This window comes from Mesoplodon densirostris, chromosome 11 (genome assembly GCF_025265405.1).
Source record: "Mesoplodon densirostris isolate mMesDen1 chromosome 11, mMesDen1 primary haplotype, whole genome shotgun sequence".
NCBI lineage: Eukaryota > Metazoa > Chordata > Mammalia > Artiodactyla > Ziphiidae > Mesoplodon > Mesoplodon densirostris.
The window spans coordinates 49,922,304-49,945,005 of NC_082671.1; the positions used below are offsets into that span (position 1 = coordinate 49,922,304).

At 53.7% G+C, this 22,702-nt stretch overlaps 2 protein-coding genes across 7 annotated transcripts in view; one reads left to right on the forward strand and one right to left on the reverse strand.

Annotated features, from left to right (window-relative positions):
* The window catches only part of FMNL3 (formin like 3), a 56,510-nt gene extending 54,784 nt beyond the window's left edge, over positions 1-1,726 (forward strand). For all 3 annotated transcript variants that reach the window (XM_060113074.1, XM_060113075.1, XM_060113076.1), the window contains 2 exons: positions 7-123; positions 817-1,726. In XM_060113074.1, the coding sequence (XP_059969057.1) occupies positions 7-98 (92 nt within the window). In that variant the 3' untranslated portion in view covers positions 99-123; positions 817-1,726. The remainder of the gene's footprint in view (positions 1-6; positions 124-816) is intronic.
* A 279-nt stretch (positions 1,727-2,005) lies between these two features.
* PRPF40B (pre-mRNA processing factor 40 homolog B) lies at positions 2,006-22,432 on the reverse strand. Of its 4 annotated transcripts, XM_060113079.1 has the most exons (26): positions 22,350-22,432; positions 16,283-16,363; positions 15,246-15,389; positions 14,870-14,935; positions 14,151-14,178; positions 13,901-13,926; positions 13,663-13,773; positions 13,254-13,374; positions 13,148-13,172; positions 12,716-12,916; positions 12,358-12,487; positions 12,210-12,274; positions 11,515-11,679; positions 11,307-11,415; positions 10,784-10,934; positions 9,932-10,065; positions 9,148-9,262; positions 8,913-9,004; positions 4,660-4,776; positions 4,296-4,433; positions 3,992-4,087; positions 3,664-3,750; positions 3,271-3,448; positions 2,939-3,000; positions 2,682-2,825; positions 2,006-2,580 (listed from the first exon to the last, which is right to left on the reverse strand). In XM_060113079.1, the coding sequence occupies exons 1-26, from the start codon at positions 22,350-22,352 to the stop codon at positions 2,488-2,490; spliced, it is 2,682 nt and encodes an 893-aa protein (XP_059969062.1). In that variant the 5' UTR covers positions 22,353-22,432; the 3' UTR covers positions 2,006-2,487. The 4 variants fall into 4 exon arrangements, with proteins under 4 accessions (XP_059969062.1, XP_059969063.1, XP_059969061.1 ...); XM_060113080.1 differs by having other exon boundaries at positions 2,006-2,825; positions 13,302-13,374; XM_060113078.1 differs by having other exon boundaries at positions 2,006-2,825; positions 4,001-4,087.
* Between the last annotated feature and the right edge of the window lie 270 nt (positions 22,433-22,702).

Genomic DNA, 22,702 nt, shown 5'->3' on the forward strand with positions numbered 1-22,702 from the left:
CCACAGTGCTGAAGAGTGTCCCTTTCACGGCCCGTACTGCCAAGCGGGGCTCACGCTTCTTCTGCGATGCAGCCCATCATGATGAGTCAAACTGTTAACCCCCAAGCCTGGGGCCCTTGACAGGTACTGGGCACCACAGCTGCCCTCTCTGCATGCCCACCTCCCAGGAGTCCTGCTGGGTCCCACAGGCGCCTCCTCTCCTGCATGACTTGGAACCATCCTCGGGCAGCGCCGTGGTGATGGGGACACATACTCCTTCCCTTGCATGCCCCATGCTCTGAGAAGCATGGCTTAGCCCCTGCATGTGCCCTCAGGGAAGTGGTTATCTCTCCCACTAATGCTGTCTGGCTTGTACTAAGACCCAAGGGGTAGGGAGTTGCCAAAACAGGCAGGACCAGGGGCGCCGCCGCTGATCACTGAGGCTGAGAGTCTCTGGTCCTGGGCCCAGGTATCATTTGTCCTTGTCTCCTCGTAAGAGCTCTGGCAGTGGCTTCTGCCCAGGGGCATCAGATGACCCTTGACCTCTGCTTCCTGATACCCAGTCTGCCTGGGGTCTCTTCCCAGCTTCTAGATCTTGCTGAGTCCACCTTGTTTCTGTCACTCCCCAGTGGCCTCTAGAACCCCAACCTGTTCTTCTGACTGTGCAGAGCCCGCCCCAGAAACCTCCCTGACCAGCCCCTCCAGTCTCTCTTTAATCTTCTCCCTCATCGACCTCACGCCTGGCTCTTCGCTGGCCCTGCCTGTGCGGCTGGGCCCTTGGAAGGTGGGCCTGGCCCAGCCTCCCTGCTTGTTCACAGGCCTCTGTTTCCCCTACAGGTCTCCACCACCAGCCCCTTGTCGTTCGCCACCAAGCCAGGAGTGCCGCACCGCCTGCTGGCCCCCCTCGGGCTCCAGGCCCCCACTGAGACCTTCTTGGAGGCAGAAGCACTTCAACCCTGAGTCCTTCAAGTCCAACCAGTGGACCTGAAGCCCTGGAATTGGCCAAGGGCCCAGCAGAGGGCTATGCTGCTCTCAACCCAGTGTCCACCCTAGCTCTCAAAGCTGCGTCTTGCCTGCCGCCACCGTGGGCACAAGGTCTTTCAGGGCTTGGCACTTCCCTGGTGCCTCCAGTACTGCACTTTGCTCCCAAGGTCTTCAACATCATTTCCTCAAGGGTCAGCTCAGGGCTGGAGAAAACCATTTCCAGCTTTAGGCTATGAACGGGCACCTAGGCCCACCACCACTAGAGCCAGAGGGACGAGAGGAGAAAGCAATTTTTCCCCCTTACTTTTTGCAACCCGATGGTCAGCTGCGATCCAGAAGTGTCCAAGCTTAGGGAGCCCTGGGGCGGGGCCCTGCCAGTCTCAGATCGTCTTCTACCAGGAGCAAGGCTCTCCTAAGCCTGGGCAGTGTGCCCTAGTGATAAGGGGAGAGGAGAGGTGCCACGCTCCCTGCCCTTGGCCCTTTGCGTTCTAGGCTGACTATCCTTGCCGAGGTGGGCAGAGGACTAGTTTTCTCTGCCTAGAGAGAGGGTGTGCCAAGAACGTCCTCACCTCCTTACCCCGGCTAGGGTTTGTTGGCAGGGGCAGGGTCACGTCGGTCTTAGCTATTTTCTCCGTCCCCTGCCGGTTTCTTCTCGGCCCCTGGGAGGGAATACAGGGGCCCACTCCTTTTTGTACATGTACCACTTCCTTCTCTCTTGTACATAAACTCCAGACTTTCCTTCTCTTAAAGGCTTGAAATACCAGGCCTGACTCTGTCTCCTCTGAGTGTGGCGGGGGGGGCTAAGCTGGCCCTTTAGGCTGACCCAAGCCACGGGGATAGAAAGGAGGCTGGGCAGAGCTGCCACGCTTGGGGGAGGTGAGTGCGGAAGCCTGGAGGAGAACCTGGCTAGATGGGCTCCAGCCACACAAAGGGAGGCAGGCCCGCCGTGAGGCCCCAGTGCCCCCTGCTGGCCATGTGGGCACCTGTCAAGCTCCAGCCGGCCACAGTGCAAGCACACAGAGAAGACAAAAGAGCCACTGGCCACGTTATAAATATTGTTATTTAAAAAACAAAACCAAAACCAAAACGAAACACACGTACACTGGGCCCCGGGGCTGGAGGAAGGAGTGGTGGTGCCCCAAGGGCCCGGGCAGGCAGGAGCAGGTACTGATGCTAGAGGGTAAGGACCCCGCCCTCTGCCACCCAGGCTGTGTCCACCAGCCTGTCACTCTTCCTGGGGGCCCCTTCTCACATTTTATCTACTGGCACCACCCACCCACATGGCATTCACCACCAATCGCTGGTCTGGGGCTGAGGGCAGGGCCCACACTAGCTGTCCGGGAAGCTGGGAGGACCCTTAAACACCGCGAGCAACCCTGGGAGGTGCTGGCAATGATGTGTTGGGGTTGGGGCTACTTGAGGAAAAGTGGACACGGACCCAACTAAGGAAGAAGTCTGGGGCAGACAGCGAGGGTAAACTAGGCCACAGCCTCACACAGACCCGAGGCACCGTGCCTCATCAGGTCACTGGTGGTCATCCAGCTGTTGCAGGAGCGTCCGCCGCCGTCTTTCCAGCTCACCCTCGCTCAGCTCGCTTTCCGACGTGTCCCAGCCCGTCTGGTGGAGCAAAGGCACAGCTCACCCACAGCTTCCCCCCGAGGGCTGCCGAGGCCTGGGCACAGCGCTGACTGGGCTGGGGCCGGGTGCCTGCCTCTCACCTTCTCTTTCTTGATTCCAAAGCCTGCGGAGCGGTTAGGGAGCTCTGCCCGCCGGAGGTCCCTGTCCTTGTCCTGCTCTGGTTCTTTCTCATCACTCTCCTTGCCCGCTTTCTCCTCGGGGTCTGTCTCGCTCTCAGGACTGTTCTGTAAGAGCCCAGAGCCCGCCTCCTCAGTTTCTGTGTAGAACAGCCCAGGAGGCGGGTGAAGACATCTCATAAAATAGCAGGGCCTTGGACGGAAGTTCCTTCCCTACGCACCGACTTGTGTCTTCTCTTCTTAGTTCTCTTTTTTGGTTTCTTGACTTTCCGAAGGCCGTGATCTGAAGACAGAAAAATCCCCACTAAGTCCCATGGGAGAAGGGAGGCTTCATCCTTTTCTCTGCTCATTCTTCACAGACAGGGACCTGTCTGAGGAAGTCTCAGTCCAGTTTTCCTTCCTTCTCTCTGTTTCCTGCCTGGGCAGGGACGGGAAGTTCTCCTAACTCTCCGACAGGTGCAGCCCTCCCCGACAGGTGCAGCCCTCCCACTCCACTCTACCCTCAGAGGGTGGGGCTCCCTGAAGGCCTCCTCTCCAGCTCCCAACTGCTTACCTGATCCAAGGAGAAGGCGGGAGGATGGGGAACCCCGTCCTCCAAGGGCAGCACCCCCACTTTCAACAGAATCAAGTGAGGAAGAGGGCTCAGAGCCTGACTCCGAGGGGTTCCGCCGCCTCCGCCTGGGGGGCCGGAGAGATGGTGGGGGCAGCTCCTCATCTTCTGACTCAGAGCCCTGGGGAGACGGGCAGACACATGTCGGCACAGAGGTTACCTGGGCTCCAGAGGCCCTCAAGTATGGGAACTGGGGACAGAGAGGAGAATCCAGGACCAAAGGAATCCTCAATCTTCCTCCAGGGGAGGTGATGTAGGGGAAAAGCAAGAAAAGTGGCTCTTATTTCCCCTAGACAATCCAGCCTCACCCCACATCCTTTCTACCCGCCAACTCACTGAGGGCGAGTGGGAACGCTTGTGATGGTGCTTCTTGCCCTTTCTGCCGTGTTTCCGGCCTTTGCTGTGGAGGTGCTGGCATTCAGTCTGGTGGAGGCAGAGGGAGGGGTGAGGAAGGTTAGCCCCAGGAAGGACCCTGCCTTCTACAATCCGGTTTTGCCTCCTCTTCTGAGGCTAGGGCCTTAGGTCTATCCAGGGTACCCTAAGACCTCCCCTTCCTTAGTTGTCCAGGACAGGAGAGCCCTGGTGCTAAGAGGTTACCGAGGCTTCTAGCCTCAGGTGTTCAAGAGCCTGGGGCAGATGCAGAGGACAAGCAGCTCTGCCTCACCTCCAGTACCTGCAGGAACTCCCGGAAGAGCCGGATCCGCTCCGACTCCAGGGTGATCTGCTCAAAGGCTGAGTCGCACACAAAGCGCTCACGGACCTTGAACAGGAGAGCACTGCTGATCAGACCAGCCCCAGCACAGCATGGATGCCGCCATGAGCACAGGGCAGGGCTGGGGCAGAGGAAGGAAGGGAGCCGAAGCTGGCCCCGAGATGTGCTATGACTGGGGTGGGCCCCCGGTGGTGGAGAAGCACCGCTGCCCTCAGGACTGAGGGGGTGGTGTTTGGTGCCAGGCTGCAGTCCTGACCTCTTCCCAGGCAGTGCCCAGCTCCACAGCAGGCACAGCCTGCCTCAGCATGCTTCGAAAGGCAGCTTCTCTGCGCCGCAGCCTTCGTGCCTCCTCCTTCTCCCGCTCTCTCTCCCGCGCCTCTGCTTTCTCCAGCAGCTGAGGACAGACAGGACACAGAACAGCGTCACCCAGGAGGGTGGGCGCCCCGACTCACCCAGACATACCTTAAAAGGTGGGAAGTTGGAGCCTGGGCTCCTACTATCATTCCCTGAACTGGGGGAAGAGTCACACTGGGGCAGTGAGTGAGAAGGCACGGAACAAGAGTGAGGGACGAGTTTGAGACGGAGCCCTGGCTACAGCCCCTCCCCACGCGGCCCCTCACACTATTGAAAGTCAGCTTGATGTTGCCTGCATCCAGCGCAGCAGCCCTCTTGTCAAAGCTTATGACGTGGGCGAAGTCCTCAAAGGCTGTGTTCACCTCCACGCAGAAGCCCCGGTCCTGTGGGCACAGCAGCGCATGAAGCAGGGGGCACCACAGGCCCAAACCTGAAGCTGGCTGGCCTCCAGGGCAGGCAAGGGTCAGACTACAGGATGCTCAAGTAGCCCCCTCCCCTGGAAGGGATCCACAGGACTGGGATGCACTTGGAGACCAAGTCGTCCAAGTCCTCACCATCTGATAATTAAGACTCCCATGCCCACCCTTGGCTTGGTTGTCACAGGGAACTGGGGGCGGGGTTGGATCACAGGGGTGGGTGTGCAGGGGGTGTGTGTGTTTCTCACAATTAATTCTTTGTCCCTTTGGCTTAAAGCTTGAGCCCCTGCTGGGTCCTCCTGCTGCTCAGTAAGTTCCTTGCATTCCAGCATCTGCAGGTCCCACCCTCCGGCTATATTTATTGAGTGCTTACTAAGTACCAGGTACCATGCTGAGTGTTTCACACACATTATCTCATTTAACCCTCACATATCTGAATTTCAGCACAAGTCCTAGTATCCTAATTTTATGCAGAAGAAGAAACCAAGGTTTGGAGGAGCTAGCGAAATTGCCCAAGGTCTTCAGGGCTAATATACGGCTGAACGAGAATTCTACCCCAGGTCTTTCTAACAACAAAGCCCCTACTTTTAAGCACTACACCCACACAGATCACTTCATCCACGGGAGAAAAAGAGGCCATCTGGTGTACAACTCCCGAAACACTATTAAAAACACCACACACAGACCTGGCGCTGTGCTTCTCACCTTAGCCTCAAAACACCCCAGTGAAGCAGAGGCTTAGGAGAGTTCTCTCACTTGGCCCAAGATGACTCAGTGGAAAGTGAAGCCACTGGCGTGCGGGGTCTGGGGCACGGGCCCAGGTTCCCTCCCTCTCCCTCCACTCAGCTCAAACTTGACCCGGCCTTCCTGCTGATGGCAGAGGCACACTCTTCTTGCTTCTTCCAAGAGGACTTCCTCAACCCATGCTCTCCAGCCCTTCTCCTCAAACATACCAATCTCTCTCGCTTAGGGAACTGCAAGCTTCAGTCTCACCTCTTCACTGGCTCCTTCCGTCAAGTACACAGCTCACTTAACCTGGAACACCCTTTCCACCCTGCTCTCCACCTTCCTTAATCTAACAACCTCTGCTTCTTTCCCTTTGTTTCAAAATCTTTAAATGCAGCGCAAAGGAAAACAAACATTTATTAAGCCTACTATAAGCAAGATACTACAAATGTTATTTAATTTCACGACCTTGCACGTGTATCATCCCCATTTTACAGATTAGGAAACTGAGGCTCAGAGACATTATATAACTTGCAGAGGTCTCAACCAATAAACAGCCAGGAGTTACCCAACTCTAAAGACTGTGCTGCACTCATTCTGCCCTCTTCACGGACACTGCTCTCCTAGAGGTTGCTTACGTCCCAAGAGTCAACTCCAAGGACGCCTTGGTCCCCACTCTTCTCGTCCTCTGTTCACTTCTTCAGCGCTCCCCTCTCCAGGGTCCCCTCCTGTCTCTGACCTCTTTTACCACCTCTCTTGCATGTGCTTGTTCCCCTGAGACCTGCAGTTAGTCTTTTCAATCTACACTGTCCTTCGCAATCTCATTCCCCACCTCTCTCCTGATTTTCAGACCCATACTAGACTGGATATTTTGCAGACACTTCAAATTCAGCAGATCCCCAGAGAATTCATTTCCTGGGAGCCCCCCACCCCACTCCCATGGATCTCTCAGGCCCAGATCTTCTGTCTTTCAGCTATTCCAAGTCCAGGACTCTGCACTACCCTATGGGATGCGAGGTACCATCACAGTCTGCCTGGCTGGTAGATGGTCTCAGGGAGCCCTGGGTTCATCTGCCTTCCATAGGCAGGAGCGCAAAAGGGGGAAGAGGAAGGAGGAACTATGTAAAGAAGATTCTTTCTCAGGAGGTGTGGAGACGCAGGACTCAGCAAGGATAGGACTCCCACAGGCCTGTCAGCAGTACTGGCTGCTCTGTGGCTAAAAGTTAAGAGTCCAATAAAATTTAGCTCTCCTTGGATTAGGTATTTCTACTTTATATAATTATCCTATTTAAAATTTGGTATGTGCTTTATAACTCCCTGCCCCAGGTTGCTTTTGAGAATAATTCCAGAAGTGGAATTCCTATTTTCTCCAGCCCTGTTCTTCCTGCTTAATCCTTACCAATGGCACCATCGATCCACTCCTGACATCTCCGACTCACTCCTTCCTTCCCTCAGTTTCACAAAAAAATCCGTCAGTTCTACTTCTGCGTGACTCTAGCCTACTGGTTTTAAACTTTCTTTTTTAACAGCAGAAACATTTTTTTCCATAAAAATCTTATGCAGAACCTCGATGTATAAAAGAGAAACAAGCTGTTACACTTGAAAAGAGAGGAAGGAGCATAAAGTACCCCCCCACTCCCCCACCCGCTCCGGCTTGTCCCAAGGCCCCTCTGAGGAGACCTAGGGAGTTTCAGAAACTACTGGAACATCACAGCTCTGCTCACTGGCCATCCCCACTGCCCCCGTCGAGCTCACTCCCACCTAGATCACTGCAGCAGCTCCTGCCTGGTCTCCCTACTCACCCCTCATGCTTCAAACCCTGCCTTGAGTCCATGCTGCCCGGATTTTTCTAGCAAATGGCCCCAACAGCAGGAAAGCGGTCTGGGGGTGAGTCAGAAGAGGATAACTCAAGCTCAGAATTTATCTTAATCACTGGCCACTACCACTTCTAGTATCCTGAGGCTTCGAGTCCTACCACACCTATCCCTAAGCATACAAGCACTCTGGCTGCAAGTGCTGCTCTACACAACCACCTGGGCTTTTCCAAGACATCAGCTAATCACATCATTCCCAGCTCCCCATTACTTACAAGATAAAAATCCAAATTCCTTATTTTAGCATTCAAGGAATTTTACAGGCAGGGCTCTCCTTCCCAACTGGGGCATGTGGTTCCAGAGAAACAGAGGAAGCCACAGGACATTATGATACATCTTACCTAATGGTAAGTAATTTTAAAATATTAAATTTATGTTAACAGAGAAGTATTACGGTATTAAAACGCAACACCTGCATGAATTCTTAAGGCAAAACACAGGACTTTAAAGAAATGTGTGTGCAGTGGGACATTCCTTGCTTTATTCTCAGACCCTCTCCACCTGAGGTACCAAGTTACTCCCCTTGGTAATCAGGTGAAGTCTGAAGGAATACTCCCCATTTTTCAGACGAGGAAACATGCTCAGAAAGATTAAGTAATCTGCTCAAAGTCACACAATTTGTAAGTGGTTAAGCTGGACTTTTACCCCTGCAGTCTGCCTTCACAGCCCTGCTCCTAACCACTATCCACACTGCCCTCTCAAACCCATGAGAATGGTCTTCACTTCCACAAAGAAACATGCTTCTCTTTTGTTATCTTTTTCTGAAACATGGGGCTCTCTTAGTCCATCACTCACTTTTCCCCCTTTGATAAGACATGGATGTTGAGAATTCTCCAACGTGCGTGTGCGATCGGAAATGGCAGGTGAATTCGCTCCCACATCACGGAGGTGACAGAGAGGAGTGAGGACAGATAAGGAGGACAGGCTCCTTCTAAAAGGCAGTGGCATCTCAGCTCAAGTCCACTGAATGCCTCACAAAACCAGCCCGGTGCTGCTAGATAAGCCAAATTTCCAAGAGACGCTGAAGATCCAGATTTTAATTGTAATCTCTTGATTTTACAATGTTAGCATCGAATTCCAAATTTTTGTAAACTCCGTACCGGCAGAAGGAACCTGTCTGTGGGCCCCCCATTTAGGATTAGCTGTGCTGCGTGCTCCTCTGTGCTCCTATGGGACGCTACGCCCAGGACCTCCACCCTCCTCCACCTACTCGTTCTTAGAGGTGCAGTTCAAATGGCAATTCTTTCGATTCTCTGTAGTAACACTTGCCCCTCTGTAGAGCCATTGTCATGTCTATCTTCCTACTAGACTATGAGGCTCCTTATGGGCAGAAATTGTATCTTATTCATTTGTGTGTCCCCAGCGCACAGTAAAGGATCACAGTAGCTATCTCCTGAACCGAGCTGCAGTGCTCCCACAAAACAGGCCTTACTGGGGAGTTCTGTCCTGGGAGCTTGCCCTGCACCCAGCCTGCCTCCATCCACAGGCCCAGGCTTCCCTCACCTTAAGGATGTCCTTAATGATCTTCTTCTCATCATGGAATCGTGCCTTCAACTCCTCCACATAGAACTTGAATAAGTCCAGAGGGGTGGAGCCTGCAGGGAAGGGAGGGAGGGGGGCCTGGCGGGCGGCAGCTTCCCAAGGCTTGAGGGTGGGGTGCAGGACCAGGGAGTGGGAGTGCAGAGAGGCTGGCAGGGCAGAAAGCCAGGCTAGAGGAGGGGGAGCCCGGCTGCCTTACCCGGCTGGCCCAGCATGTTGGCAAAGCGGACATCAGTGCTGACCGCTGGGTACAGCTCCATCCAGGTGGACATAGAGTGCAGCTGCCCTGTCTCGTGCAGCTCATCCAGGAAGGTCTAAGCAGGGAGAGGCCAGTTACAGGGAGAGTGAGAAAGGGAGGGAGGCAGAGCCAAAGACTGGGGAAGAAGACAAGAGCTGGCAGAGAGAGGCAGGGACAACCCAGACTGAGGAAATGCAGGCAAGAGGCAGAGATGAAGAGATACAGATGGGGAGGCAGAGAGCAATGTGAAAGCAGAGAGTGTAAAACAGAAAGGGACAGACGTAAAAGGAAAATGGGCTGGACCAGGAGGCAAAGCAGTGGAAACGTGCCTGCAGCATTATCTTCCCATGACTTGGTTTCAACTTCCCAAATGTGTTACAGCCAAGTAACCCCCACCACTACCAACACCAATACCACCTCCAAGCTGGGGGACAAGCTAGCTATGCCTGTCTGGCTCCCCAGTGAAGGGAAATAAACTTGGCCTAGATGGTGAGCCATGCTTGTAGGGCGCTCTCTGCTGGCAGTTTCTGGGTGGTGCGTATGTCTAGTCTCCCTAGAGGAGCACAGCCCAAGGCTGAGGGGACACAGCGGGAGCAAAAGTGCAGGCACAGAGAGGCCTTGTGGAGCTGGGACAGAGCTGGGCATAGAGAAAGCAGTGGGACTGGCCGAGAGGAGGCAGGGCATGGGTGAAAAGGTGACGGTCTGGGGCAGGGCTGAGCTCTGATCCGGAGGGCAGCAAAGCTACCTGAAAGGCCTCCCGGTTCTTGCGCTGCTGGCGACGCTCCCGAAGCCGGGCCCTCTCCCGCTCCTCCTCTTCCTCCCTCTCCAAAGCACGGATGTGCTCCTCAAAGCAGATCAGCGCATCTTCCTTGTCCATGTCTAACCGCAGGGAGAAGCCTCAGTGGGCACCGCACCAGCGGGACACCCTCTCAGACCCAGAACCCCCAGTGCTTCAAAGATGCTGCCCCTGTAGGTGTTGGGGACACCCAGGGTGGTGGGGTTAGGGGAGCAGGGGGACTCTGCAGGAGAGGCTATTGGAATGATGGTTCTTGAGGAGGGTTCCTTGATCATATGAGAAAAAATTAGAAGTATTCAGCTCTTGTGACTTTGGTTACTAGAAGTCATCATACAAAATCAGTTATCTCAGGATCTGAGATTTCATTTTTTATGGGACTGGGAATCAATCAGGCTTTGATATAACTTCAGAAGGTGAATATCTGAAGATACTGCCTGTGATGATAGGCCAGCAGCAGCTTATTGCAACATTTGTGACCACTTAAGGCCCACCCTACCAAGCAATTTAAGACCACATTCACATGAGCTATAAAAATCATCTCCAAGTCTTCTGATTCCTACACCAGTGCCCTTCCCCCAAGGACACATATTGTCCAGGTAAACAGTGGACCCTGGAGGGAGAAAGGAGGTGTCCTGAAGCATTCTGGGATCTCCAGAGTCCAGAGAGGTTCTGGACTGCATAAGTGCTGGGGAATCCTAGACATCCAGGAGGGCAAGAGGTGCAGGGGAGTGGTTTGAGGCTGGTGCTAGGGGTCAGTGAGGAAAAGGGAAGGGACAGGAAGGAGTGGAGACCCAGGCTTACTCTGTAGCTGATGGTCCTGAGCAAAGCTGGGGTTATCCATGAGGTACTGCTGGGCCTGGGACCATGTGGTTTGGAAGTTGACGCTACTCATCCCATCCAGGATGCTCTTCAGGGCCTGGATGTTGCGGCGCCGGAGCTGCTTGGCCTGTTCCTAGGGAGCCACAGGGTCAGGGTGAGGCAGGGCAGGCTGGAGCTACTCAAGTGGGCCTGGGCAGAGGCACACCTGGGGAAAGGCAGGCCGCCTGGGGACTCTGGGATGGCCAGACTCGAGGCCTTCATGTCCCCGGAAAGGGGAAGGAAACAGGTTACAGACCAAGCCCTCAGAGACCTTCCTGTTCTCCCACACCCAGAGCTGTAGGCCCAAAGCATAAATGGGGGATGTGTAGGTGCCACACCAGCTTCTGGGTAAGGTGCTGGGACCCTGGGGGCAGCAAGAAGTGAATGGCTGGGTCCACAAGGAAGCAAAGACATGGAAGGTCTTAGATGAGACTGTGACTGATGGATCCAGCCCAGTGACTGTTACCTTCTCCTTCTTGGCCAGGAAGAAAAGGACATCATCATAAACCTCTTTTCGATCCCTCTCGGGGACCACAGCCCAGACCTCCAGCTCCCCAAAGGTCTGTTCTGCCCGCCTGTGGAGCATATGGGCCGTGAGTAGGCAGGCAGAGAACAGAGACTGGGCCCACAGGTTCTCAGGGTTCCCAGGCCCCACCCCAGCCCGGCCCCCTGACCGGTAGCGGGTGGTGGAGGTCATGCGCTCATGCTGCTCCAAGAAATGCTGCAAGGTCTGCTTGGCCTCCTTGGCTTTTAGCCGGGCCTCTTCCTTCTCCTCCTTCTCCCGCTGCGCCTTGTAGGCATTGAATGCCTGCTTTTTCTCACTCAGTTTGGGCAAGGCACTGGGGTGGACAGGGTGGGAGTGGGATGCGGACAGAGGAGTCAGCCTGAACCACGCTGCACAGCCCACAAAGCAGGGTCATGGCGCACTGGGGACAGGGCTCATAGAACTAACAGGTGTCCATGCATGGGCGCTGCAGGGGCTCCAAGGGCACAGGGAGGCAAGACAGGTAGGCCTCTGGGATGTGGGGAGGGGTAAGAAGCAGTGAGGGGACAAGACGGGGCTCTAAGACACTGCTAACACTGGGCCCTTTTGTTTTGGGGTTCTCAAGTTGCAGTCAGGCCCCTGCCCTATCCAGCCCCCTGTTTCCCCAATTAATTCAATTCAAATCAATTCAATTCAACAAGCATTTATTGAATGTCTCATGTCAGATCCCTTTCCCCTCCTTCTCCTGGAGGCTCTCCAGCTTCTCTTTCCCAGCACACTCACCCATCTATCACTCTCCTCACTCTGGCCCCCCTGGGGTTTCCTGGGGAATCCCTGGCTCAGCTGCCCCCATGAACAAGGTCTGGAGGGCCTGCCCAGACCTACCTGTAACGGGGGTCGGTGACCACCATCTTCATGGCCTGTTCCCACGAAGCATTGGAGGGGACAGCCTGGAATGGAGCAGGCAGGGGTCATGGGGCCTGCCCATCTCTCGCCCCCTCCAGGCCTACCCTGGGAGCCCCACTCTCAGCACCTTATCCCTCAGCAGCTCCTTGAAGGCCTGCTTTGCCTTCTCCCGATTGCTCCAACTGAGGCCAGACCTCTCCGGTTCTGGCTTTGATTCCTCTTCCTCCTGCTGTGGTGGCTGATGCTGTCCAGCAGAACTGGGGGGAAAAGGGGACTCAGCCACAGTGTCCCCCAGTCCCTGTAGCTTTCAGGGCCCTGCGTGATCAGGACACTCCCCCTTGCTCCCCAGGGAAGCCATTTTCTGCTCCTCAGAGGTCATGCCCAGATCTTCACACCTTTCCCGAGAAACCTGGCAGAGGTCAAGGGTTGAACCCAGCTGGGAGCCTGAGGCCAGTGTCTGGAATGCCACGGGGGGCAGCCCTCACCTGCTGGGGCCCTCCTCCGGCTGCTGCAGGAACCCCTGCTCCAGGGGCTGGGCAGCCTCTGACACGTCGCAATCTTGAATCCCACCTGGCTCAGGTTCTAGGAGGCCCGTGGGCACCAAGGTGGGGCCAGGCGGCACAGGTGGGGGGTCAGGCTGTGGCTGAGGAGGCTGAGGCTGTAGTGTCCGTGGCTGCTGCCGTTTCCTGCAGGTGAGCCGGAAGGGCAGTGTCCAGTAGAGCAGGGATAGAGGTGGTCAGGGGCTGGCTGGTCTTTCTATCCTGTGAAGGACTGGGGCCAGAGCAGACCACTCCACAAGGAGACTGAGAGCTGGCTCTTCCTCCCACAGAGTAGGGATCATGGGGAGAGGCCACTCTCACCCCTTAGGTGGCCCCAGGTACGGGTGGATAGGTAGGCAAGGTGGGCAAGTCACTCACCCTGCAGCCTCTTGTTTGACTAGAGCTGTAATAGGAAAGGATAACATGGTTATAGGGTAGCAAGGGCCACACCCAGAGCCCCTGCCTGGGCCCACCCCCTCCTCACCCTCCAGGTCATCCAGGTCCTTGGGCCGGGTCCAGCGGGACTCCTTACTCTGGTTGTTATAGTAGTAAGGTTTGCCTGTGTCCGACTTGTACTCTTTCCAGGGACACTGGGATAGCAGGAGCTGTAAGAGGATGGGCCAGGGAACATCAGTGGGCTGGGCATACCTTCCAGCCACAGTTGGGGGAGCTAAGGGGACCCAGTGAGTAGGGGACACAGGAGTGTTTAGCGACCACCTGGCCTGGCTCAACATGGGGGAAGGTGGACTTCCTGAGATCCTAGGGAGGTCAGGGAATGGTCAGGGATCTTGGGATCAGAGGAACCACGTGTATGGTTAGAGACTCAGGGGAAGCCAAGGACGTGGAAGGGTCAGGGCAGCTGAAAGGAAGGAACAGAAAGCCCCACTCAGGACCTCTGCCTTGGACTTGAGCACGCTGGGCTTCTCCCACACGGACTGCTTGTCGTCAGCATTGTAGTAGTAGATGCGCCCATCAGGGGCCATATGCTCACTCCACAGGGCCCTCTGGGGGAGGGGAGGGTGCACAGAATGGTGGTCAAGGCCCCTTTCCCAAAGCTTCTTCTCCTCACCCCAAAATTTTAACGATTAGCACCCCTTTCTACCCAGAGACCCCTGAGCTGAAAGAACTCACCGGAGGGCCCGTCCCAGCCACAGCAGCTAGAAAAGAAGCCAAAGGAAACATATTAAGTCCTTGCTCCAACCCCTATCTGATCCCCATCTATTCCTCCCTTATTCCATCCCCAATAAATATCCCCTGGGCCCATCAACATCCCAGGATCCCTGGCATCCCAACAGGCATGATCCGGGGTGGGCTCTAGTCCATGGTCCCCTCTCCCCCCCAACCTCCGAGCCTGGGGGGAACAGACCCCCAGAAGACTCACAGCTGGCGGTGTCCACACCTGGAGCCGTCTGCCGAAGAAAGAGGAGGGGGAAGGGTTGGGGCCAAGCCCAGTGGCCCCCAAGACCCAGGCCATGGGGGATGAAGAAGCAGGCCAGGCCAGGATCCAAGTATCCTGCTCCCAGGGATCTCTGCTCCCTAACAGGCTTCCCCTGCCCTCTCGGGCCATGGCTCTAAGACCCCAGAGGGAAACTGCACAGCAGTTCCTTTCTTCCATTTTCAAGTGAGAGTATTTTGTTGAGTAAACCTCCGTGGCACATTTTTTCCACAGTGAATACCAAATGCCACATCCTACCCAGACTCTACTACACTGAACAACAGCACAAGAAGGTACAGAGAGATCCCCAGGTACTGCTGCTTCCTCCAGAGACACAGAAGATGAAGAGGAAATTGTATTCAAGTGTCCACAGTGCTAACTCTGTGAGGGTAAGCAGTGTCTGGCATGAGTGTGTTTCCTTAAGGGAGCTGGGCATAGCAGGGGGAGTAAAAAGAGAGAATGTATGTGCCTTTGGGGAAGAGAGAGAAACTAGAAGAGCTGAGTACATGGCTGGACTGGAGAGGAGGACTCAGTGTGGGGAGTGCAGCTGGGACGAGGGTGGATGCGATGAGAAGAGGGAAAGAATGGAAGCCATGTCCCTGTTCTCCAAGTCAGGCCCACTGGGCTGCAGGGCAGAACCTACTTCCTGTCCCCTCAGTGCTTACCGCTGCGGTGACGGGCACCGCTGGCATGAGCATCCCTGGCATCATGGGTGGTACCATTCCTGGTATCTATGGATACAAAGAAGACAAAAACCAGCTACCGAGGTGAAGGTAAGCACAGGCTGTGAAGGGTCCTGAGAGATCCTGTCGGGGCTGTGACCCTCACATGGGCGCCTCTGCAGGCAATCCCCAGGCTCTGGGCTCTTAGCCGAGCCTCAGAGTGTCCTCCAGCCATTCAGCAGACAAATCCACCTGGGCCTGGCCCCACGTTCCCTCCCTCCCCACCCCAGCTTCTCAAGTCCAGATATCCACTCTCACCTCTACCCGCAGCTAAAATGACAAGGGTTTTCAGAGCCCCTGGTACAGGGGGGAGGATTACCTGTGTGAGTGGTGGTGGCGCCCCTATCGGTGGAAGCATTGGGGGCATGATGCCAGGTGGCATGGGGGGGATGGCTGGTGGTCTCTGACTCATCGGGGGGAGCCCCATTGGAGGAAAAGGTGGGGGGATTCCTGGAGGAGGCATCTGGAAGTGAGGAAAGGAAGAGCTCCTGAGTAGAGAAGACACTGCTTTGCACCTGTCAGGAAAGAGCCACTTGGCTCCCACCCCAACCCTCCACCCTGGCTCTGAGACAATTCCAAGGTTTCGGTTTGAGAGGCATGAAACCGCCTCCCTCCTCAACACTGAGACTGATAACAGGGGGTCCCTCTGGGTATAAGAGGCAAGCAAGCAGCTTCTTGAAGCAGGGAAGGGAGAGGGAAAAGGGAGGTGGAACTGCCACCAGACTGCAACTGGAAGGCTCCACTGCTTCAATGCCTGTCCCCAAAGAGGCCTTTCAGATGCAGGGCCAGAGGCAGGTGTCCAGTCCCAAATCCCCCAGTCCCCTGCCTCCTACCTCTTTTTCCCCAGTTTGATGACCACCAGGTGCTATTCCAGCCTGACTTTTTTGTATAAAGAATACAGACAAGGGGAATTCCCTGACAATCCAGTGGTCAGGACTCGGCACTTTTACTGCTGAGGGTGCGGGTTCAATCCCTGGTCGGGGAACTGAGATCCCACAAGCCATGAGGCATGGCCAAAAAAAAAAAAAAAAAGAATATAGACAAGGAGCAGTGAAAGAGAAAGGCAGCCCTACCCTGCCCTCACACTAAGGGGGTCTTTTTCCATCCACTTCTCTTTTCCCCAGCCCCTGTGTGTCCCAAAGACAAAAAGACAAAGGGAGAACTGTCAACTTTATGGACTGAGAGCTTAAAAGCAGCTCCTCCCACCCCGATGCCCAAGCAAAACCATCCCTCATCCAAGGGCAACAGAAGGGGGCATTACACAAAAACCATACTGGCGATGCAGCAGTGCTAGGGACTAGGGAGTTGGGGGTGCAGGCTGGAAAAGCCAAGCCCAGGGAAAGACATAAAACTTACGAAGGGTGGTGGCATCATGGGGGGCCCCGGTGGGAAGGGGGCAGGCGCTGCTGGGGGCCGGGGACCAGAATCGGGAACCGACTGTTGAGGGAGAGAAAAGTCATAGGACCCAGGATGGGCAAAGAGATGGGCTTTTGCAGAAGGGAAGCAGAGGGGTGAGGATGAGAAAGGAGCAAAAGTTCAGAGGAAGGGTCTCCAAGCCCATTTTCCTGCCCGCGCCCAGCTCTGAGCCCTGGGTAGCTCTGCTCTCTCTTCTGCTAGCTCAGAGCCAGCTGGCTGAGCTCCTTCAATGTCATCTTTATTTTGGAAGTTTCCACTTTGCCAAAGCCAAGGAAAGATGGAGGAGGCTCTACTACAGGCACAGATGGGCTCTTCCCAAGGCTTTTCACCCACCCTCCTGCCTGTGGGCAAGGCTGTGCTTCCCTTAAACCAGGCAAACAGAGGTCTCTCATCCCCAAAGTACTCAGGGAGGAAGTGGCCTCTTTTCCTGTTCGCCTACCTGAATTCACCCAGTACAGAGACTCAACCCAAAGGTCTCTAAACATAGTCACTAGTCCTTCCTAAGTACTAGTTTCCCTATCTCTCCTCTCTTTACTACCAGCCCCCTCCCCTATTGGCCTCATCTTTAGTCACTCACTCTGACATCTTCCATTCCCATTCCCTCCCTCTTCTCTTTAGCTTTACTCCCCAGCCTCCGCACTCAGTGGCCATCACCTCCCCTACAGATTCTGAACTCATGTCCCAGTGCATGAGGCTTTGAACAGCCTAGGTCTCCCTATCCTACACCTAATGGCTAGCCACATCACCCCACTTAGTTCTCAGCCTAAATACCACTTGCTCTAAAAAGCCTTCCTGACTCTATTCTGATCCCCTTTTTAGTTTCCTTACATATACAATTCCGTAATTATTATGTTTGCTTGGATACGTTTCCCCTTACCAGAGAATAATAACATTCCATGAGGGCAGAGATCGTATCTGACTTGTTGAAAGCTGGATTCCTGGTGTCTGCCACAGTGTCTGGCACATAATGTGTACTCAACAAATATTAAGTGAATGAACGAACAAATGAAGGAGCAAATCCTCTTTATATAGAACCTTCCGATTCTAAAAATTCATCCTATAGATATAGCCCTACATGTGTGTACAAGGTTTTCAGATCAGCATTATTTGTAAAACCAGAAGACTATAATAGCCTAAGTATCAGCAAGGAACCATGGAACTTTACACAAACATAAAATGGAATACTATGCAGTCATAAAAAAGAATGAAGAGGCTCACTGTCTTGATAGGGAATAATCTAAGATACATAAACAAGTGGGGGGGAAAAAAGCAAAGTGCAGCAAAGTTTTATTACTTGTATAAAAATTGGAGACAAAAGATGACACACAAGAAATGAGAATGGGGACAGGTGGAAAGGAGAATTCTGTTTGCCCTTTTGTAACTTTGAATATGACTATATTTACCCACTCAAAAAAAATTTTAAAGTAAACTAGGCACAGAGATGCAGCTAAAAGGCTCTGCCCTTCCTCCTCTTTGCTTGGAAGGTGGGGGGTGGTAGGGAGGAGTCCCATAGAAAGGTGGGAGCTGGCTCACTGCTGCCCAATTTCCCTACTTTCCCAATTATCCCTATGGTATGAAGGCTCAGCATTTTTAAATGCTTCTAATCTCTACTTTTAGTAATATCTGTACTTCCTCTCTTCCCACCCATCTTGTCCTAAGAAGAGAAGGAAGGGTAAGTCAAACTACTCCAACATGGATCACCTTTTCTCAGGGATCACATACTCTAAGCCCTGTATTCAGACCTGCTCCTGCCCCCTGAAACTTTCTTCCACGTGGAAGTCAGAAACCAATCAACATGGGAGGAAATCCAATTCTCTGTGCCACACTTTCCCACCCAAGCTGCCTCAGGATCTTCTCTAACCTCCCAGATGCTACGTAACCATCTTTGGGTCCTCCCAGGCTCCAGGGTCGCCCATCTCAGAGACTGGTGCCACCATTCATACAGTTGTCCAAGATAGAAATCTGTGAGTCACTCACTCCGTCTTTCTTGTCAATACATCAATGAGTCCTGTTAATTTTACCTCCTAAAGATTTATTGAATCCATCTATTTCTCTCCGTTTCCTCCTCCACCCCTACCACCCCTCTTTTTTCATCTGACCTACTTCAGTGGCCTCCTGACTGGTCTCCCGACATCCACTCCAACCTCAGGCCACGCACGTTACTCCCCTGCTTAAAACTCTTTAATGGGTCTGGGAGGCTGTAGCACGTTTGCTCCCCAACTGCCTTGCCTACTTCACCCATGCTGAGCTCCTCCTCTCAATCCTCCCACCTCAGACATCCACCTCAGCCTGGGGCAATCTTCCTTCCAAGCCCACACAACTCGCCCACATAACCTTCACATCTGGCAGTCATCATTTCTTCAGGAATGCCTTTCTCCAACCCAGCGGACTAGTCAGAGCCCTCTTTTACACACTCAGACACCATGTTACCTCCCCCTTCAGCAATTATCCACTGGAGTTTTACAGTTATTTGTACAATTCTGATTGTATTCTTATTTTATGTGGCACTAATAAAAAACAAAGGCTGCCAATTAAATTATGATTCTCCACTGATTTTAAGATGCAGCTTGACTTCAGAAATGTTAAAATGTGAGTCTTAGAATCAATGAAATATCTGACACCTCCACTAGGCTGAAAACTCTAAGGGGCAGGGACTCTGTTTTTGCTTATTCCAATATCCTATGCCCATTGAATTTTCCTCACCACCCCCTATTGGCACACAGTGTGTGCTATTATTTCTTGACTTACTGACTGAATGGTCTTGGCAAATCCCACAAAACAAAGCCATCTTGAGGTCTAGCGGTTATTCAGGGAACACAGAATGTTAGAGCTGGAGAGGATGCTGGCAACCACCCTAGGCAGTCCTCTTTTTTCAGATAAAAAACTAAGGGGGACTAATTGGTCCCAGGGCTGTATCCAATCTGCCCTCTAGCCCTACTCCCTTAAAAGCACAGTCCTTACCACAGGAAGCAGTTCTGTTTTCTTCACTCTAGCATATCCCCTGAGACCCATGTGGTTAAACCAGGAAGGTTCCAACATTCTCTTGCTTGGAAACCAGTGGTGGGTCCCTATTGCCCACCCTACAGAATCTCTCATCTCATCTCATTCAAAGCCTTTAAACAAGACCCATCCCACACTCTTGGCTCACCCTGACTCAATGGCTCCCCTCCTCCTCTTTGCACAAACTGTTAGATTACTCCATGTGTTTCTTTTATTCTTTGTCTCTTATTTTGTTCAAGATGATCCAATAGTCACCTCCTTCAGGTTACCTTTATGACTATCCTCCACACATACACACACTCCTACCTGTGTCCCCTCAGGATAAATGCTGCACTACTTTGCACAGAGTGACATGCTACTCTGTGGATGCTTGCTGGGTGTTTCACATGGGACTGCCTGTCTCCCTACTCAGGTGGGGATTTCCCTACATTTAGGGATTGCGTTTTCTCCTTTTAAGCCTCCTCTGAAGTGTCTAGTCAGGGCCCTATACAAAGTGCTGAGACAAGATGCAGACTCACCCCTAAACTTATTTTTGCATACTGGAATATCCCAGAACAGACAAATGTGTATGTGTGTGCACACGTACCCAGGTACATCTGTATAAATTCTCTGGGTAAAAGCTGACTGTGATGTGAGAGGGAGGCAGTTTGGCAGAGGTCTGTGTGGCTGGGGAAAGTGAACTAGAACCAAATACTGGCACGGGAAAACCTAAACAATTTTAAAAACTAACTGTATATGACCATCTTTAACTTGAAATGGAGACCCCTGGCCAGGATCCAGACACTAGCCTGTTTTGGACAGTTCCCCAGAGAGGACACAGCAATGGAATGAACATAAATTACTATGGAACTTCCAAAGCCCTCCCTTCCCTGAGCCTCCCCTGTGCGACGTGTAGGCTTTCTTTCCTGAAACACCCCTGCCCCTATCTCACTTGCTGCAGTGCCTATACAACTTCAGGTCTTAAACTTCTGTGTGAGAATCTGAAGACGTTAACTCGTGTGAGAGAGGGATATAGGAAAGGGGGCTGAAAGAGAAGCAGATCATGTGTCTTCCCTGGAACAAAAACACATTCGTAGGCTGGGGACAGACAGTGAAGAGATAACTGATCATCTGATCATCATGCGTTCACCTGGGACAGTTGGAAGATTCCCCCCCACACCCCCACACCCCCGGCCCCAACAGATACAATCAGTTTTTCTCAGCCTCCACATCTGAGGGGCATCTCAGAACTGAAGATTCAGAAGAAAGAACAAAAGGAGAAAAGGAGAAGACTGGAGAGACAGAAGGAAGAGAATGGAAAGAGGGGAAAATAACATTTACTGAGTGCTTATTATGAGCCAGATACCATGCCAAACACTCATTTAATCCTTGCAACTATATGAGAGGTTATTATCCCCATTTTACAGATAAAGAAACTGAGGTTCAGAGAGATCAAGTAACTTGACCAAGGTTCCAAGAGATTAAATGGCAGAGGCAAGTTTGGAATCCAAGCAGTCTGACCCCAAAGCCTGTGCTTTCAATTACTCCACAAAGCGGCCTCCCAGCAAGGACAATACTGCCACAGGTATTTCTCACACTCAAATTCATTCCCCTCTTTTCTTTTTTACCCCAATCCTCACACAATCCTGAAATCCTCAGACAGCCAGGGGATCCCAAGGTTGGCCAGGTCTGACTCACTCCCTGAAGGGATCTGTGCTGGAAAATGAAGGCTGGGAGGCACACCTCTCAGAAGGAGGTAGCCATCATCAAAAAGAAAAGTATCATGGAGACTGAGAGACCAGCTGATTACCCTGTGTTCTAATTATCTACCTGCTGCCCTTCTTCAGCTGCCCCAAACAGCACCAGCCTCTCCCTCCCCGTTTTCAAAACCATTCTAGTCCCCACTCCCCTGTACCAGCCTCATTATTCCTCCTGCTCCCCAAAGATACTAGAAAATATCTTCCGTTGCTTCTCTCTGATCCTGCCATCTCATCACTCTCCTTCTGATGAACAGAATGTTACTTCTGGTCTTCATCTTTCTTGGGTTAGGTCTCAACCCCTCCTCTACTTAGAGTTCTCCCATCTCTCCAACAGGATTCCAGAGGCGCTGGCTAGCCTGCCCCAGCCTTGCTTTGTGCCTACCATCCCCCCACATCCCTGGGGATTTTCTGCAGCCCCAGCTGAAGGCCTAGCCTCCATCTTCGTCCTTCTTTCTTTTGCTTCCCGACGTCCTAGAACCCATTCTCCTGAACTCTCTCCTCAAGAACCACCCCATTTTGGAGCAGAAAGAGATCTGGGATATCATTCCCGTGCATCTTCCTTTTTTTTTTTTTTTTTAATCGATAGGAAGTCTGAGGCCCAAAGAAAGGTAGTGACTTGCCCAAGGTCACACAGAGTTGTTACAGTTTGTTGACGGCAGAGCCAGGATTGGGGCCAAGGGGCTTCTGCTCTCCCATTTCTTGGAGTGTCCAGCACTGCGTGGGGGCCGGAAGCCTCTCTTTCCTCAGGAAACAATGCCCCCTCCTCACCTCAGGAGACAATGCGGGGAAATGAAGGAGGGGGTCTCCAAGAGATATGGGGCACCCATGGCTTCCAAAGAGTTCAAGCACTAAGTCTGGGTAAGGGGCATGTCGCACGCCAAATATCCCAGGAGGGGAAACTGTGGCCCCCAGCTTTCCCCTAGTCCACCGGTTCCCACATCTCTCGCCACCTCTTCTTTCTCGACCTTTCTCCACAAACGCACTCTTCGCTTCATCCCTTCCTCCTCCTCACCCAGTCCCGCAACCCTAGTTCTCCTCAACACCCCCACCCTCCGCCATCCTCCATCATGGCCTCCCCCGCCCCTTCTCCCCCAAATCCCCGCCCCCTCCCCCTCCCTGGCTTCTCTCCCTAACCCCTCATTCCCCTAGCTCTGCCCCGGGGTCCCGGGTACCCCCGGCGGCCTCCCCGCCCCCCCGGCCCAGGCCCGGGCCGCCGGGGGCGCTGTGGGACCGAGCCGGGACCCTCCACACCCGCGCGAGGACGTTACCATGCCAGAGCCTCCGAGCAGCTGGGCCGGCTCGGCCCACCCACCAGTAAAAACCGCTCTGATTGGCTGGCCGCAGCCGGGAAGGCGGGGCCAGTGGGGGTCGCACGCCCTGGTGGCCGGGGCTCCGGTCGCTCCCGCCGACCAGCCGGGTCCTCCACCGGCCCAGAGAGCCCCGGCCCGGCCCCGCCCCCGGCACGGAGAGCAAGGCCCCGCCCCTGCGCCTCCTGGTCCGGGGTCCGCCTACCGGGGGCGGGGCGGGGGGCATGGGGCACGGGGCACGCCCTCTCCGCGCTCTGAGTGACGGCCGGAGGGCCGACGCCAGGCTGCGGTTCGCGGCCTGAGCTTGGGTCCCG